Below are 18,443 nucleotides of genomic sequence, written 5' to 3'. Positions count from 1 at the left end.
TTTCTTGCTACAGTATGAAAACTGTGTGCAAAATAAGTACAATAAACTTTAAAACCCAATGCAAAGAATGTATTCGCAGTTACTGTGAAGTCTTTCAGGGAAACAGCATCTTGGATTATGTCTTTATGTATTAAAGATCCTCCTTAATGCACTTGGATATTCTAAAGAGCTGACATCTGTTACTGTTATGGAAAAAGGGGGTTGAGAACAGTTGCACTGAACCTGTGTGTGACATTCTGTCACTTCTAGTAGTTCAATTCAAAACCCAGTGCTTACATCCTGGTTTGCTGTGTACATACCTTCAATAAAATATCTATGATAGGGAACACTAAACACACATTTACAGAGAACTGTGTATGAGGTTAGAGGAAAACAGCTGATTATTTTTATTTTTAGTCTGAAGTTTAGGGAATTGTATCAAAGTCTGCATGGGTGTATGTCTTGCAGCAGACTTGAACTTGTGTGAGGGATGTGAGACCCCGTGACACCGCATTGTTTTCAAACCCTCAGTGGATCAAGTTAGGACAACTTTTGTAGCTGATAGTACAGGTGTAGCATACACAGCTTTTAAAAATGAGCTGTAGCTGATGGAGTATGTACTTCATTCGAGCTGCTTTTGGGAACTTCTGAATCGTTGGATGCTGTACTGAATAAAATAACGTCATTGCATCGAAGATGTTTTCCTCACAAATTGTGTGGCAAATGCTTGTATTTTTTGGAAGCACAACTTCTAAGGATTCTATTTCACTGAAGAAATAGTAGTTTCTATTTTTTTATTTAAAACACTAATTTTTTTTTGTTAAGTAACTAGTGTAGCAAGTCCTTCTGAATATGTGCTGCAGTAAAATGTCTTGTCTATATGCTTCCTGGAAAGGAGACTTGGTGTGTTTTAGTAACTGTGTGTGTACCAGTCTGGATGTCTGACCCGTGTCTGACTTTGACTCTAATTGCTTTGAAAGGCAAACATTCAGGAATATTCCTGACTGCTGATTTCCACCTGCCATTGTTGTTACTTGTTCCTGATCTGCTTGAATCCATTCTCCATGCCCCCCTTACACCCTGTCTTTGCTCTTCCTTCTAATGTTGGTACTCGCAGACTTCAGGAGGGCATTGGGAAACACTTTTGTCCCTCTGAAGAATGGGGGCACAAAGTCTCTCTTCTGCCTGAGGGAAACACGTGCGTGTCTGCTAGTGCAGAAGCACAAAAGCCATAGGACGTTAGGCTGATGTTTCCTTCCTGGGAGCAGTTTATACAGGTTACCCCAGGCTGAAGAAATGAGTTCTTTAAATTCCTTCCCTGAGCAAGCTTGTGATGGTAGTTGTCACAATATGACTTAAGTGATGGCAAACGTAGCACAGAAAGTGGTGTGGTCATCCTGATCTGTCACTGAAGCTAAACGCAGCATTGGGCTGTAGAAGTTCTGTCATATGAAATACGAAGGCATGCAGTACTGCAGACTTCCTTTAATGTTGTATGCTTTGTGTGGCTTTCCAGACAGTGTTAGATAACTTGGTGCTTCAGTGTATGTATTAGTAATTCCTCTGATGTTTCTGAATTCTGCTCTCTAATCACCTGCAGTGGAGTCTAAGCTGAAAACATACTCAGAAATGAAATGCTACTAAAAGATGCCTAATCTTACAGCTTAATTGTACAAGTTACTGTGCTTTTACACAGTAGATGGACAGTGTGTGACCTCTTACTTCATAGAGAGGATTAAGCTAGCTGGTATCTTGTTAAGTTGGATTTACTGTGGCTGAAAACATGTCAGTTGAGTTGTGATAAGTTGACTGCACGTCTGTATTCTTGTTCTCTTCTGAGTCCTGTTCATGCTGAGTATATGGATGGTTTCTCTTGATGTTATATCACTGTAAGAAAGAAACGATAATTAATAGTATCTTCGTCTTCAATCTTAACCACTATGAATTTCTGACTCTATCAAAGCTGAGCAGTTGCTTCCAGCTAACAGCTTAGTTCTCATATCTTCTGAAGGAAACTTTACCTTATGATAGTCTGCCATCTGTCCCCTTAATGTATTTTGTCTGTCTCCTTCCCCCTAAATCCAGAAAGAATCCTCTCTGAAAGCATTGTAAGGACTATGGGTCCTCACTTCCTTGAAGATTTACAAGGCTTCATTTCCAGTAGTTAATATATTCACTTTTTTTTAACGTTATTAGCTAGTTTAAGTTCCTTTTTTTTATGAATATGCAATGTGCTCAGTTCTGACTGAGAAAAGAAGGGCTGGCTATGCCTGCTTAAGAGGTACTGATGCGTAGCGCCGCACGCTGCTTTTCATAGTACTGTGCAACTGGATTATGTAAAGTTTGATGTAGCTCACATTTTATCTCTGTGTTCTTTGCTGTTGTTGAGTAGCTTCTAATGAATAAGTTCAGAATAAAAGGAATGCATTTTAAAATCTTTTTCCAGCTATCTCCGTATGATAACCTGATACTTAGCCAGCCTGTATCATCACCCCTTCCACTGAGGCAAGTAGCAGTATCTTCTGTTTAATTGTGAGATGTGTTCTGACCCAAGTGTTGAAAAGCTCAATGCTTTGAGTTGCATTTGTTCAAATTAAGTGTTCTTGACTGGTGCCTTTTGTAGTTAGTGTACCTGAAATTTTTTTGTGGGGTTAGACCTGTGCCCTGACAAGGAGACAATCAGCAGTATCAGTGTTTGTTCAGAATCATAAATTGCTCAGATTGGAAAAGACCTTCAAGATCGACTCCAACCGCAACCTAACCATACTGCCCTAACTGTAACAACCCACCACTAAATCATGTCCCTGAGCACCACATCCAAACGGTTTTTAAACACATTCAGGGATGGTGACTCAGCCACCTCCCTGGGGAGCCTGTTCCAGTGCTTGACAACCCTTTCTGTAAAGAAGGTTTTCCTGATAGCCAGCCTAAACTTTGTTTTATTTTGAGGTAATTTTAGTTTTTATTGATGCAAAAGATAGATTGTTAAATCTACTTGCTAGGAATTGGAACCTGAGCTCCCCAGATAGTACATCCTTTGTATTGTAGTGTAATTAGAAGAGTTCCGTGACTCTTAACTTCCATGTCATGAGAAATCATCATGCACGTATCCTGAGAAGTCAAAACTGACTGAGGAGTCGCAGGGCATCATGATTGTTACTATTGGAAAGAAACTATTCTGCACTGAACAATGAAATGTACCGAGTAGTCTGCTTTGTGATTGTCTTTAAAGATTTGCAGATTTAAGCTTATAAAATCATACTCTAATGTCTTTTCCATTTTATTATTGAACAGTTTTATTTTCCTGGTCCCTGGTGACTCACATGTGTGTTTATGTTCTCTAACAGCGGGGGCAAATTCTCAACACTACTCCAGAATCTAGGACCTGAGAACGCCGTGACTCTACTTGTATTTGCCGTGACGGAACATAAAATTCTCATCCATTCGTTGCGACCTTCTGTCCTTACTAGTGTGACAGAGGCATTAGTCTCTGTAAGTAACGTGGTTTTAATTAGGCACCTGTAAGTGGAAAGAAGAGCATTTGTAAGACCAAATCTAAAATTATAGTAAAGCTGTTAGGTTTCTTAGAGGTTACATAGAAATTAGAATAACAGTTGAAACCTTTTGCAGCATGAATTTTTTGCTCTAATTGTATTTCTTGAAGGTGAATGTGTCTGGTCATCACAAAGTTCAGCGCTTTCCTGACTTTCCCCACACAGTACTGTATCCTGTCTTGTAGAAAAATGTTAAATGCACATTATTTTCCTTTCTGGAAAATAATAAGCATTGCTTTACTGCCTCGACCGTATCCAGTCTGTTATGCTGAAGGGTTTGTTTCTACTAATTAAACAAACTGAAACTTTAGAGAAATGAGCCTTTTCTATTTAATAAAACACCTCTAGAATTACAGTAGTAATACTCTTATTACCTTCCACATTAAAAAAAAAAAAAAAGTTGAAGTGGGAATTAGTTTAGCATGTTTTATACCAGCACAGACTATTAGGTGTTTAACCTTCTTTCTTATCTCTGTGTGTTTTCAAAGATGATATTTCCTTTCCACTGGCCTTGCCCATATATTCCTCTCTGTCCGCTGGCACTGGCAGATGTACTAAGCGCGCCGTGCCCATTCATAGTGGGAATTGATTCCAGATACTTTGATCTCTATGACCCTCCACCAGATGTTAGCTGTGTTGACCTAGATACCAATACCATTTCTCAGTAAGTATTAACAACTTTTCTTTCACATTAACTTTTTTCTACTCCTTGTTTTCAGAGGCAAAACTGGCTTTTTTTGGCAGAGCTTGTGTGGCTCTTTGTTTGCTTTAAACCTGTGAACTTTTCTAGTGTATCATCTTTTTAGGATGAGAGTACTAGTAATGATAGCTGTTCTGTGTTCAACGTGGAGGTAAAATCCTTATGCAGTGTTATTGCCTTTTACTTGATGATATTAAAATGTTACTGCTCACGTTATTACATCTCCTAAATTAACCATACTGAGCTTTGTTTTACTTGTTCCCTAAGGACAGTAATCATCTTAATTTTTCCTGAGCAGCTTTCTTAGTGTCCAATACTAACGCCTCATATTGGCATCTACTTGAAAATAATAGCAGTGGAGTTATGCTCCATATTAGTATGAAACATAGGAACTTTATACTGAGAATTAGAAATGTGAAAGTACATGAATGAGAGAGTCTTAAGACTTAAAAATCATTCTGTCATTAACAAATTAAAATATATTCCACCTGCAGAACTGTGTGGAGCACGGTTATGCACTGTAGTTTTTGGGAACAAATTCAAACTGGACTACAGTAACTTCATTTTTTTTGTTTTATTAGTTGTTGGTCAAAAGGAACGTTTTTGTGTTATTTTTCTATTAAATACATATTAATGGAAAAATAATTTCTTGTTACAAATTATTTGCTTTTGTTTTACTTCTAGCTGCTTTTCCTTATGTTTTCTTGGGATACAACAGAATTAACATGTTTTACAGGGAAAAAGTCAAACATGCTTACAGTTCTCGCAGCTTTGACGGGGTCTGGAGGCTTCTGCTGCCCTCTGTAGACACAGAACTGTTATGTTTTTCATAGTGATAATGATGCAGTTAAGTCTTGATTTCTGCGCACTAAATTCAGTGCGGTTATATCAAATCAGTTTCAGTATTCTATCAGCGTTCTACTCGTTATCTCCATCCTAGTTTAAGTAGCTACAACTTAGAACATGGCATGTGTAGTGGTTGCTTGTGTGAACGCAGGTGCCTAATTCTATTAATCCATCTTTCATGAGTTCTAAGGGGAATGATGTCAGTGCTGAACAGCATGGTTCCATAATGCTTGTGCTGAAATATGGGGCATTGGTTGGATTCCTGGAACTGTAAATCACGTTTGACTTTATTCATTTTCAGTCCTCCTCAGTACTATTTTAATTGAGCAAATTGTGTATGTTCTTGCATTATTCTGATGGGATAGAAAAATCCTCTAGATATAGGCCTATATACAAACATATTTCCAGTGTATACTCATACATCCTCCTCTTATTTTTCCAGAACTGGAGATAAGAAAGCTATTGCATGGAAGATCTTACCAAAGAAACCTTGCAAAAATCTGATGAACACTTTAAATAACTTATATCAGCAACTGGCAGGTGGGGAAGTACAGAATAAGATTGATATTGGATAAAGCTGGCCACATTAGCAGATAAATAGCTAGTTAAATGTGTTCTGAAGTTGTATCATTGTACTAAACATAATCATGGAATAATATTTTTATACAGAGCAGTGCAGTCTGTGCTTAAGGTCCAGAGATTAGAACACACGTAAGGTCTTTTGAGATGCTGGCACTCAATAGATATTCCTTTGCATTCATGTTACCCTTTAAAGAAAAAAAAGAGAGAAAGAAAAAAGCAGAATTGCTATAAGGAGGGAATAGTAAAGCAAAGAGTCATTTTGGCGGTTAAGGTAATTTTCATAGTACTTTTTGATTCTGTTTGGCTTTATTCTTGTAAATAATTGTACTTCATGTATGTTTTCCAGTCTTTAAGGAAACAACTAAAAAGTTATTCTGTGACCTTTGTAGCTGCAAGTTTATTGTGAGGATATCTGAATGTAATTGACTTGGGAGAGAAAGTACCTGAAATTTTTGGTTAGAAGTAAGATGAAATTTAAGATAAGCTTTGTTGGTTTTTTAACTATATTGTGGCATTACATTCCTAAGTGGACGTTTCTAAGAAAAAATTGCTTGTTGGTAGAACCCTCAAATATTGCAGAACAAGGTGTGTCAAAACTTGATCTAAGTAAGCAGAAAACTGGATAGGGATAATGTTATTTAAATTATTTAGCAACAACACATCTGGAAATATAAACATAAAGGCCAGCTGATGTGCTGGAGCATCATAGCTAGAAGGCTTTGTGCAGTGAGAATGCATTCCATCAGCACTCTGACATATCTGTCTTCTTACAAGTTCTTTCCAGAGATGTTAGGAGGAGCCTTAAGAGCAGTAATGCAAGGCAGTAGTAAAACCAAGCGTCTGCAGCTGTTCCAGTCGCTGGTGTTTCACTGTGTCCTGCACAGACTGTATTGGAACAGAAGTGTACTTATGTATGCTGCACCAAAAAAAAGTGCATTACTGATAGGTTATGCCAATCTTCTGTTGCTTCAAAGCTTTAGTACATTTTAGCATTAAGTTATTTTCAGAAAAAAAAAACATAAAACTAAGTTATCTGTAATCTAGAGAATTTAAGATCAGTATCACTGTATTTCTAGTTACAGATTAAGTTACTTAAACATTGTGTGGTTGCCTATAGTTAATTATGTGGAAAGACAGAAACAAACCACCTTTTCACATTTTTGATACGTTATCAGAACCTTACCATATTTTGTGTGTGTAGAAGTGAAGTCTTAGCTGGAGCTCTGGTAGCTTTAAAGATGGTGATACAAGCATCTCTTTAAGAATGGAGATTTCCCTAGATATCCTAGGGAAATGCCTGCTTTCTCTCTGCATCCATGTATAGCATTGTGTTGAGGTTTCGATGGCTGCAGTTAGCACCTGAGTGCTGTTTTTGTTTATATAAGTATTTAACACATGCAGTCTGCATTTCAGGAACACTTTGAGATGAAAGGCTATGTAAAACAACATACATGTCCCATCTGTGGTTTTCTCCTTAAAATATGCTTATTTAAGCAGCTCTTGCCTAATTTTTTTTTATGTTTATATAAGCAGATTTGAGGCTTTTTAAAGCTCTGTCCATACTGGTTTCCTCTGTTGCTGTAGTAACTAATGTTCTGAAAAGGTAAATTTATCTTGCTTTTAGTATTATCCAGAAACCCTTAGTTTGTTTAAGGTCAAGCTGAATCCATTGCTGCGTGTTGACTTTAATAGCTCAGTAGAAAGGGAATCTAGTAAAATAATAGTAAAATTTTTTTCTGTCAACACAGAAAAAAATTGATTACAAAATATTGTAATGTTTTGGTTGTTCACAGCGCAACAAAGACCGAGAGAAGACGCATTAATGGAGTTAGCCATGAATGACTATGATTTTAATTCTGGGAAGAAATTACATCTGTTGGATTTGGAGATCCAAGAAGCATTTCTGTGTTTCATGGCCTCAATACTAAAAGGTTATCGGTCTTACCTGAGGCCAATAACAGAGGCACCCTCTGAAACAGCCACAGATGCAAGCTCTCTCTTTGAGCTACAAGGTAAAGAGTCATAAGCCTGTTTTATGTATATTATTTCAGATTCTCTCTTACTCAGTAAAAACGCTTTCAATGTTAGTGTTTTGAATGATGGTGGAAATTTTAAGTGCAGAAGAAATTGCATGGTAGTGGTAGAGATTACGAGAGGGTTATTGTGCCCTGGTAGAATAGATATGCTGATTAGTGGTGAAGGCTTCTTTGTTTTAGGCATTCTTACATCTTCAGATTTCATCTCACAGGTTTCCTCAAAAGTAGAGATCGCTCACATCAGAAGTTCTACACATTGATGACAAAAACTCAGATGTTCATTCGTTTCATTGAAGAGTGTTCTTTTGTCAGTGATAAGGATGCGAGCCTTGCATTTTTCGATGACTGTGTCGATAAAGTAAGCACATCTTCATATGCGTGTACTTGTGTGGGATTTTTAACTTCTGCTTTTGTTTGTTATCTGACATACTTCATGGCAGAAGGTGTTTGAAATTCAAACTTATTTCTGCCTTTTTCTTTTCACTTCCTTTCTTTACCTCAGTTACTTGAGCCTTCCATTTTCCTTTTGTTGGGCTTCGTTTAAAATTCTTTGAAGTCTAAATGTGATATTGTGAGAACAAATCAGCACTGCTAACTTTCACATTTGTTAGCTTTGAAATAGAGACCCATCCTAAGACAGGTAGTATTCCGACTGCAAAGTAGCAGCTTCAAGGTTCTTAATTGGAGAATTGTATTCCATAGATAAAACTATGAACATCTATTTTTTAGAATGTATAATATTTCAAGCAGCGGTTTAGGACTGGTGTTGATGAGTAGCACAGTAGCTGATACCAGACAGTCTTATATTTTAATTAGGAATAGAAGTGTTTATAAGGTCTACATTGCTATAGAGTTGAGTACTATGAGGAAATAATGTTCTACTAAGTGTATTAATTCTTGAAAATTCACCATAATTCCAAAGGCGATCTGCAAAACTGTTTGATTCCACTTGAACACTCTTAAAAACAGTAACATCTGTTTTCAGAAGAACTGAAACCTATGATTTTATTTCTGTTTGATTTTGTTGTAAAATGAAATAAATCATTATGATTACAATGAGAAATTCCACACCTCCTTGTTTCCTTACTGGCTGCGTGTAGGTAGCGTTCTATTCTGGGACACTGATGTTTAGGTAATGCAAATGTTGTCTAGGATTTCCTGCAAAGTAGGTCACCTGCTGCTTGTTCCACAGAATTAATACCACAGGTTGTTGTCTCGCAGGAAATAAAGTGCAGAAGAGCTAAAATGAGTTCACGTTTGAAAAACAAATCTGAATGTGGTTAAGCTTAAGTTTGAGCTGAATATAAAAGAATGGAATAATACTATCTAATACTCTATATACTCCAGCTAGCTTCAATGTTTTATTAGTAGTAGTTCTCAAAAATGTGCTTCAGATCTAAAGCATGAGTTTGCAGATATTTGTGGGTTGTAAATTGATTGAAATTCTAACACTTCAGATAATCAGAGTGAATATGACGTGAAGTTCAGTTAAAAACCTTTCAGTATGTAATGCTTGCTACAGCTTCTCTTAGTTTTCATCGTGTTACAGGTTCTCTCTGACTGGTGTTACCTAGGATTTCTATCAAATTGAATACCGTGTCGAATTCTTGTTTCATTTTGCAGAGTGGTTTGTGAGGACATTGTGGTGTTCTAGCCAAAGTTATTTTGCCTTGAAATTCAAATAGGTTGTCTGAAAGAGTAGTGCTTAGGTGAAGCTTGCAACTAATACCTTGGAGCTTTCACCCTTTTTCTAAAAGGTTAAGTAGGTGTTTGCACAGCTGAAGCAGAGACTCATCTGTTCTAATGCCAGTCGTTTTGCTAGTTGATGCTGTGGACAGCTTCTTTCCAGTATGAGAAATGCTCATGACAGTGCCATGAGAATAAATCTTACATAACACACTTCTCCAATTTCTATTTCTGTCAGTGATGAGTTCTCTGATTTATTAAGAGGACACCTAGTTCTATGCCAGTGCTAAGTTTGATGCAGTGGAAACACTGTACGTAGGATTTGCCATGGTTTTAGAATTTGCTTGTGAATCTAGCTCTTCATTAACTTGAGGAAAGGGGTTCCCATGTAAGACTTGTTTGAACAACAGTACATTTGCTTCATCTTCTTTCCTGATTCTTTCATTTCTGTTATTTCTACTACTGTGCTTAGAGTAAAGAAAAAGTCCTGAAGAACTAGACATTGAGCCATGATGTTCCATCTTGATGGTCAGATATTAAATATGAATGATCACATTCAAGTGAATATTTACTTACACATTAATGCCTTTCTCTAGGTGAACAGTTATGTGAAAAGTTATACTTGAGAGTGATGTCATGGATTGAATTATGATAGGATACTTTTTCATGGGTTGTTATAAACCACTGGGTTGAGACAATTCTTATGTACCATGAAATTAGTTACCTATAAAATATTACCTAAGCCTTGTCTAAGTTCACTTGTGAGAATATTTTAAGCTGAAGAGTCATCTGTTACACATGTTATTTTATCCTATAGACAGCAGCAGAGGAGATTCTTAATTACTCGTTGTGTGTGCTGAGAGGCATGGACTAATTGTCTCAAAGTTTTCATTTATCCATGAACTCAAAATGATTTCAATTCAGTACGTATTTAAGCTACTGACTTGATTGTATTTCACTGCTGAAACTTGTGATTTTTTTAGAAGGATTGCCAAGTAAGATTTCATTTATTCCTACTTTCATGAGCCATATGTTCTTGTTACTTGGCTGATTAGATTTGCTAATACTTTCCATCTGTCACATGCTGTAAAATGTGTAATTAAGAAGCACCTCTTTGTATGTTTATCAAAATTTAAATATATCAAACAGTTTCAGTACAATTTTAAATATTCCCACCTCTCTGGAGAAAGTGGAGAGAGAACTGTAGATCTTTTTTTTTTGACATGATTCTTCTGTTGCTAAACTTCTGAGGGATGAAGAACATGCATCTTTGGGTTCCCCTGGTGGCTGCTTCATTTCCTTTAAATACCACTTGGCTGTAATTTGACTTTTATTTAGTCACTTTAATATTAACTATAAACATAAATCGGGACGATATTTGGGGTGAACACTGGGGCTATCAGTATCAGAATTAAAAATATGTTGTGTATGCTAGGAAGTAAATAATTTTTGATAGTATCAGCTCTTTGGGGGGATATGTCTTATCCCACTGGCAGAAGCGGCCCTTATGAGATATTGGATTTGACAGATGTAATACTTACTATTCTTAGTATAATTTCACAAGACATCCTTACTTCCTAAGTGCAGTCCTTTGATGCTGATACAGCCTTTCTGTTGCATAGCTGTAATGGTGGAAGATACCCTAACACTCATAAATTGAGGGTTAAAAAAAAATCTTTTAAAATAACTTCTCCAGGTAGATACGGACAAAAGTGGGGAAACACGGCTTATAGAGCTGGATGAGTCGTACAAGAGCGAGCATACAGTTTTCATAACACCACCGGAGATCCCTCATCTTCCAAATGGCGAAGAGCACCCTCTGCAATACAGGTGACTTAAGGACACAGTAGGATACTAGCTTATAACATCTCATAACTTGCTTCTTGTTGTTAGTTTCTACGTTCTTGTAATAGCTATAAAGCACAGATTTTGCCTGGCCTGTCCCTTCTATTTTGCTAAAGTAAAAACATGGATGTGAGATGCCTAATGCGCCAGGTCTTCTGAAGTTTCAGTGACTTTGTGTGTGTGCATGTATGATGCACAGAAGCAGCAATGCCTGCCTGATGAAGTTTGCTCTCGTTGTCCTAGATATTGACACTTTTAAAAATTAAAGTGGAAATTAATGGACTCAGGCTGTCCGCCTGCTGCTACTGCTGCTAATGATGCAATCTGTAGATACTGTTTTGAAAGAGTGCATCTCAGAGAATGGCTGAAAATTGGTGTTAGTAATTTAGTAATTACTTCAAATGAGTTTGTGTATTGGTTTCTTCATTTATTCAGAGAAATATTTCTAATCTAATAAAATCTTTTAGATAGTTTTATAAAAATCGATGTAAATAATATCAGTCTCTGTCGTGATGCTCACAAGGGACTAAGCCACAGATTTTTTTATTAACTGGAATCCATACTAATACACTTGGCATTAATTAAAATGCTATTAAAGCAAATATAGTTCATAATTTTAGTTGCTTACACTGGTAGAACATGTTGAGACTGTGTTTTTCTGTGCTTATGATATCATGCAGATGGTTTAGGAAACCACTTTGTCAAGAGTGTCTTTTGAAGTTTTACTTTTGTATTTTCCCTTTCCTGTGTAGCTTCTAGTGCAACCACGTAATTACTTTTTTGGCTGTTATATATAGTGTGTTTACTTTGGAGCTGCCTTGCATGAGTTAATTGTTTCTTTTTACAGCTATAATGGGTTTCCAGTATTGAAACTAGATTTGTTTGAACGACCTGAAGGACTTCTCACAATACCAAATAACAAACTGTCCTCAAAAGCCAGTAGTCCCAACAGCCCATCGCCGATGTTCAGAAGAACTAAACAGGTACTTGCAGATATTCTTACGGTGTGAGCCCACTTTGGAAGGCTGTCAGGTGGCAGCCTTCTCTTTTTTACTTGGCTGTGAAGACTGACTGAAAGAATCTGCAGCCTAACTAGTTATTCAGAAAGAGAAGTGAGGTATTGGAACATGCTGCCCAGGAGCTGGTGGAGTCACTGTCCCTGGAGGTGTTCAAGAAAAGGGTAGATGTGGCACTGAGGGCCATAGTCTGTAGTGGCCACAGGCATGGGTTGGTGGTTGGACTAGATGATCTTAGTGGTCTTTCCAACCTTAATGATTCTATGATTTTGCACTGGTAGGATAGCTGTACTAACAGGGACTTTTCAGGGATGTTTACTTGTGCTTAGTGTTTTGGCTTATGCTGTATTGTATAGGGCTCCTGGGCACAGATCATCACTTGCTGTGCAGTTTCTGTACCTTTGGTGTTCCTTATACTGCTGTCCATGAGCATTAACTGATGATCTTCCGTATCCACTTGTTTGTTTCTCGCTGTCCAGGACTTCATGACAGTCACTAACCTTCTCATATCTTACAAGAAGCTTGAAACTTAAGAGGGGAATATTGCACAGCAAATGCTTTTGGCATCCCTCAGTCTACTTGCATTTTCTTTTCTGCTTTATTGAAGATGTTGTTCATGCTAATGTTGTAGTGACTAGTGTTTAGTTTTAACGTGTAGATTTGTGTAATGCCTGTGATTACACAAATAATCATCTTGATTCTTTACAGGAAATTAAATCTGCGCATAAGATTGCCAAGAAGTACTCATCCATACCACAGATGTGGTCCAGGTGTTTGTTACGTCACTGCTATGGTCTTTGGTTCATCTGCCTTCCTGCATATGTGAAAGTGTGCCATTCAAAAGTCAGGGCCCTGAGAACTGCGTATGACGTTCTGCAAAAAATGCATACAAAAAAAATAGATCCGCCTGATGAGGTAAAATCAGTCAACCCCGGAATTTCAGAAATAGCCCACAGTTTTAATGAATAGAGTATGGTTTTGACTATAGAAGTATAATACTAAATATGTGTATTTTCAGGTATGCTACCGAGTTCTCATGCAGCTGTGTGGACAGTATGGTCAGCCGGTGCTGGCAGTGAGGGTGCTTTTTGAAATGCAGAAAGCTGGTGTTGACCCAAATGCCATTACTTATGGCTACTACAATAAGGTAAGTATTTTTGAAGGAGGGAGAGAGGAATGCTTTTTTATCCAGATCAATAGAAGCAAACAAAATAAGCTTCAGTTGAGATGAGTTTCTCATAACTAGAAGAAATACAAGACAGAATAATTGTTGATTGTTGCCTGTGCGGGTTTAGAAGTCTAATTCATAACTGCCGATGTAACCTAATTTTAAATAAAGTCAGAGATTTACAGTTGATTGTTCCTTAAGATGTCTTTATTTGACTTGGATATTTCCAAAATAGGCCGTTTTAGAAAGTACATGGCCTTCAAGCAATCGAGGTGGCTATTTCCTGTGGATGAAGATAAGAAATGTTGTTTTAGGAATAGCACAGTTCAAAAGAGCACTGAAAAAACCACCAGCAAGTTCATCACATACAGCCCTTCCTGGTACAGTATTTGCATACTTTTCTTTTATATCCTCACTGGTAAGATCATATTTCAGAAATGTTCTTCCCATCTATGTTTGTTTGCTTTATTCTGGTGCTAATGCTTCAGGACAGCCTGGAACAGGACTCGCCATGTTAGTGTGAAATAAATTTCATTCTTGAAGACATGAAGTCAGATCATTAGTAACACTTGGTCAGTGTTGTCTAGGAACTACCAGGTAGTTGCTTGAATTTTTGCAGAGGGTTTTTTGGGTGGTGCTGGTTATTTTTATTTTAATCCTACTTTTTGAGTATACTTGCTTCTGCAGTGTTTATTTTTCTTTACTTTCTAGAATAAAACTATGAGAACTACATGCAGTAATTTTGAAAAATATTCTACTCCAAAATGAAATGATGTTTAGATTTCTCTCAGTTCTTGAAAGGATGTGACATTTTAAGCAAAGAAACGAGGCAATAGAATTAATGACGAGCAGTGCTTTAGTACAGTACTTCAAAGAAATGTTGCAAATTACCCCTTTAATTTCATCGTGTTGAACATCATTTCAATGTTTATACAGTAAAAGTGTTTCAATCATTTTTCCTTTTTTATTGGTAAAATGTTCACTGTTAATTGGAATGTACTTGATAAAAGGCCTTTGAATTACTTTGGGTATTCAATTTATTCTGTTTAATAATAATTTCAAGCTTTTTAATAGTATAATCATCTTTATGCTGTCATTGTCTTGTTATGATAGGAGGACTTTCAGACTTGGGCAACAACACATCATTCAAAGATGAAATCAAGCAAGGGAAAACTTGTCTTCAAGATATACAAGAACAAAAAGAGGACAAGAGAGAGAGTGATTCCAGTTCTTGTACGTATCTTATGAATACACAGTTAGTTCACAGTGGATAAATGGGGATTTCAGCCAAGCTAAGTGGAGCAGTTGATTGTTTTACATTGAATGTATTTGATAGTGCTGATTTATGCCTTTGGCTGAAGTTCTTTTATCTAAATGTAATTTTCTGGATGTCTGATGGTTTTACTTCTAAAGTTAGTATTTCACTTCTCAGTTTCAATAGCAATCATGGTAATAGAAGAGCGTAATTATAATTACAGCATAATGCTTTTGTGTTTCAAAAAATTAAAATCGCTTTATAGGCATGATCTACAGGAAAGCCTCTTTTACCACTCTGTTTTCTTTCTAAATCGCTTAAATAGTGGATGGCAGGTCTGTGAGATCATGTCTAAATTATTTGTCTCCAACCAAATAGGTGTATCAGTGTATGTATTATGGGATACGTACAGCAAGCTGCCATTTCATCCTCTGTAAAGTGTCTAATAGGCATTGGAAACTTGAGCTGTAAGTTAAGTTGCTTTGATTCTAAAGATCTCTCTGTTCTTTTTCTACACACAGTGTCCGAAGCGGAAAGTGCAAAAGAGAGTGGTGACTGTCTGCCTAAACGGAATTATCATAACTCTAGTAATGACAAAGCCACTTCTAGCATAGTGCGGCTCAATGGTACCATTGACAATACAGCAGCAGAAGCTAATGCTGGTAAGTGGAAAAGAAATTTTGTTTCTTGTATAGACTTGTCTCTACATATTTCATTATTAACAAGACTTGTATATAGCATCTCTGAGGTTTTTTGTCCACATAACTTTCAGTACTTTATTGGTGTAGTGGCAGTGGCTGGTGCAGTTCATGGAAGTGAGCTGACGTTACAGTCTGCATCTGCTTTTTCAAGGAGATATCTGAGCAGTCTGCATTTCCAGATTTCTTGTTTGCCTTTTTTGCTTTGGTTAACATCTGCTTACAAAAGCAGAAATCTTTCATTTGTTTTTTTACTGTTTTTTTTTCTTCCAACCTCTAGCAACTAGTAAATTCCTTCAGAATGCGGGATATTTTTTTGGTGCAGTGTAGTTGAAAGAAACTGAATTTTCAAGTCTCTAGTAATGTCAGATATGATTATTGTAATACTGTCATCTGGACTTGAAATACTGTAGTTGTCATACTTAAACAGAGTCTTTTTGTCCTGGCAAAAGAACAGATTTCTGTGACAGCAATTCCAGTTGTTGGCTCTATTTCTAATACATCCGGTTAGAAAATGCTTTGTGTTTTTGCTATTTATTAGATACCTTTGCTGTTACTAGCTTTCAGACCTCTTAATAACAGAGTACTTCTCCGGAAAAGGAACTTAAATATATCTGAGACTTTTCTTGATGATGCCTCTTAAAGTATGCTTGAACTGTATTATTTGTCTCCCTTTAAATGTGTTCTGTCATCTTCCCCTTTGGAAAAGTAATACTGAGATGATTTTTTTCAACTTAATGTATTTTAGAAGTCGTAACCTTAGTGAACTCTGCTTTTCAGTCACCACCACAATACACGGTGAATTCCATCTCTTAATATTGTAACGAGTTTGAAAAAAGAAGCAAACTTGCATTCTTCAGTAATGTTTAGAGTAATGTTTAGTTTTCTTGTACATGAGGAAATAACATACTTTGCTTCATCTGTTTTCCAGAGAGCTCTGTAGGATTGCTATTTACGTCATCTTTTGAAGCTGCCAATGAAGCAGAAGTTATAAAAAATAAATCTCTAAGAAAGAGACATAAAAGCGCAGCAGAACCTGATGTAAGGGAGATTGCATGGGAGAGCAGGAACCGTAACCTGAGTGGGGATGGCTTAGTGGGACTCATGATCAATAGAATAAATCAGGAAGCAAACCCTGGAGAAATGGTTGAAAAACTAGGAGCTGATGCCAAAATCCTATCTAGTGCGTTACAGAAAAGCATAAGGCCAAAAACTCTTAATATCAGAACTTCTTCTTTAGAATCTAAAAGAGAAAGTCTGGAGAAAGAATCTAGTGATGAAGATGCAGCTTTTGACTGCAGTTTTACAGATAAAACAGAGTCTCCAGTTATCTTTGATCTGGAAGACTTGGATGCTGAGCCTGAAACATCTACAGCAGTGAAGACCTCCAATGAAAAATCTAGAAGGCTGCAAAGAAAGAGCAGCTTTCCAGTAAAGCCAGTTGAAAAGACGGATGTCGAAACAGGATTTGATCCACTGTCCCTGCTGGTTGCTGAGACAGAACAGCAGAAAGAGGATGAGGAAGAGGACGATGATAGAAGTGTTTCAACTCCATCTGCACGGCGAGATTTAGCTGAAGAAATAGTTATGTATATGAACAACATGAGCAGCCCTTTGTCAAGTCGTGCCCCAAGCATTGAGTTGCAGAAACCCTTTGATGACAGAAATGCTCATAAAAAGAGCCCAACAGTAATCCAGGCTTGTAGGAGGTCCAGCCTTCCCCCAAACTCCCCAAGGCCATCCAGTCTTACCAAATCCAAGAGTTACCACTCAAAAGCTGAAGAAAGATCCAGAGACAGGCTTTGGTCCTCGCCAGCTTATTCCCCGCACAGTCCAGGAAAGGAGCAGGAGGCAGCTGGTGCACTACCACTTGTGTCTTCACCATCGTTCAACTTGGACACGCTGTTAACACCAAAGTTTGATGTTCTAAAAAGCAGCATGTTTTCTGCTGGAAAAGGAGTTGCAGAGAAGGCTAGCAAGTGGTATTCAAAATTTGCAATGTATGCTGCATCCTCAAAGGTAAATTTTTGTCATTACTGCTTGTTGTAGGTTTTGTGGAGAATAGAAAATGAAGTTCATTTAATAAATGAAAAACTTTTCTAAGTCTTTAATGCCAGAATCCTCTGTGGTGACTCCGCAGTTCGAATGACATACACCCTGGTAAATGCATTAAATTGTTTTAATCGTGTTTGAATTGCCAGGGCCCTAATTTTATTGTCTTGAATCAAACAGTGATTCTATAGAAAACATCAATGGATTTTAAATTCTTTTTTAAGTAATTACTGAAGCGATTCAAAGCTAATTTTGCACTGATGTCATTTGGCTAGAGTAATCTTTGCTGCTACCAACTCAAACCAAAAGTCATTTCATTCCTTAATCTTGGGAATGAAAACAGATGCAGTTTGCTATTGGTGTTACTGTGTTTTCTTGATGTGATTACAACCAATCTGAGAATACTTAAATTGTCTATGATGTCTTGCATGTATGTGTTCCTACAACTGCTAGAAACTTTTATAACGAGTAGGAAAATGTAGGATTAAAATGCTTCAGTTTTCATTTAGGTCTTTTTGTTAGAAGAATCTTTACAAAAGGCTTCTCAAGGAGCTATTTAGCTGAGTGAAACTCACCTTGTTTTTTAATGGTTTTGAATACAGATCTGAGCTGAATGACTTTCTAAGGAGGTGAATTCATGCCTTGAACTCTGACACGAATCGAGTTGACTCTTATTTTCAGAAATACTTTTGTTTTCCTTTCCTTCTCTCAGTGGAATTTGTTTTCTTGTCTCAGGACCAAAATTCAGACCGAGCAAGCGTTTCATCGCTTGGAGCTCTGGACTCCGAATCTACTTCGTTAACTGATGAAGATGTCTGCAATGACTTTGAAAGTGCTTCTCCTCAAGAGAATACTACATCAGAAATTAAGGGAATTGGCCTCAGCAGGACAAGCCTGGAAAGCTCAGCTTCCCACGATGGCTCATCAAAGCAGTTTGACCAGTGCGGTAAGAGGCAGCTTTTGCATTGCATTTATTGATCTGAACATACTCCAGTTTTAGAAGCTCTTCTTCCTTAATTTTTAGTT

At 37.1% G+C, this 18,443-nt stretch overlaps 1 protein-coding gene across 8 annotated transcripts in view; it reads left to right on the top strand.

Annotated features, from left to right (window-relative positions):
• The window catches only part of DENND4A (DENN domain containing 4A), a 48,235-nt gene that overhangs the window by 19,004 nt on the left and 10,788 nt on the right, over positions 1–18,443 (top strand). For all 8 annotated transcript variants that reach the window (XR_002442019.1, XR_002442022.1, XR_002442020.1 and 5 more), the window contains 15 exons: positions 2,426–2,484; positions 3,327–3,471; positions 4,022–4,197; positions 5,522–5,619; positions 7,455–7,673; positions 7,910–8,055; positions 11,080–11,213; positions 12,076–12,211; positions 12,953–13,159; positions 13,263–13,391; positions 13,648–13,792; positions 14,526–14,645; positions 15,189–15,329; positions 16,297–17,384; positions 18,153–18,363. Coding sequence is in view for 4 of the 8 variants with exons in the window: in XM_021407896.1 (XP_021263571.1) it covers positions 2,426–2,484; positions 3,327–3,471; positions 4,022–4,197; positions 5,522–5,619; positions 7,455–7,673; positions 7,910–8,055; positions 11,080–11,213; positions 12,076–12,211; positions 12,953–13,159; positions 13,263–13,391; positions 13,648–13,792; positions 14,526–14,645; positions 15,189–15,329; positions 16,297–17,384; positions 18,153–18,363 (3,154 nt within the window). In the remaining 4 variants the exon portion in view is untranslated. The remainder of the gene's footprint in view (positions 1–2,425; positions 2,485–3,326; positions 3,472–4,021; positions 4,198–5,521; positions 5,620–7,454; positions 7,674–7,909; positions 8,056–11,079; positions 11,214–12,075; positions 12,212–12,952; positions 13,160–13,262; positions 13,392–13,647; positions 13,793–14,525; positions 14,646–15,188; positions 15,330–16,296; positions 17,385–18,152; positions 18,364–18,443) is intronic.

The sequence above is a fragment of the Numida meleagris genome, chromosome 9 (assembly GCF_002078875.1).
Source record: "Numida meleagris isolate 19003 breed g44 Domestic line chromosome 9, NumMel1.0, whole genome shotgun sequence".
In the NCBI taxonomy this organism is placed as follows: domain Eukaryota; kingdom Metazoa; phylum Chordata; class Aves; order Galliformes; family Numididae; genus Numida; species Numida meleagris.
The sequence above is the reverse complement of the archived record's forward strand: the minus strand, read 5'-3'. Positions and strand labels throughout refer to the sequence as shown.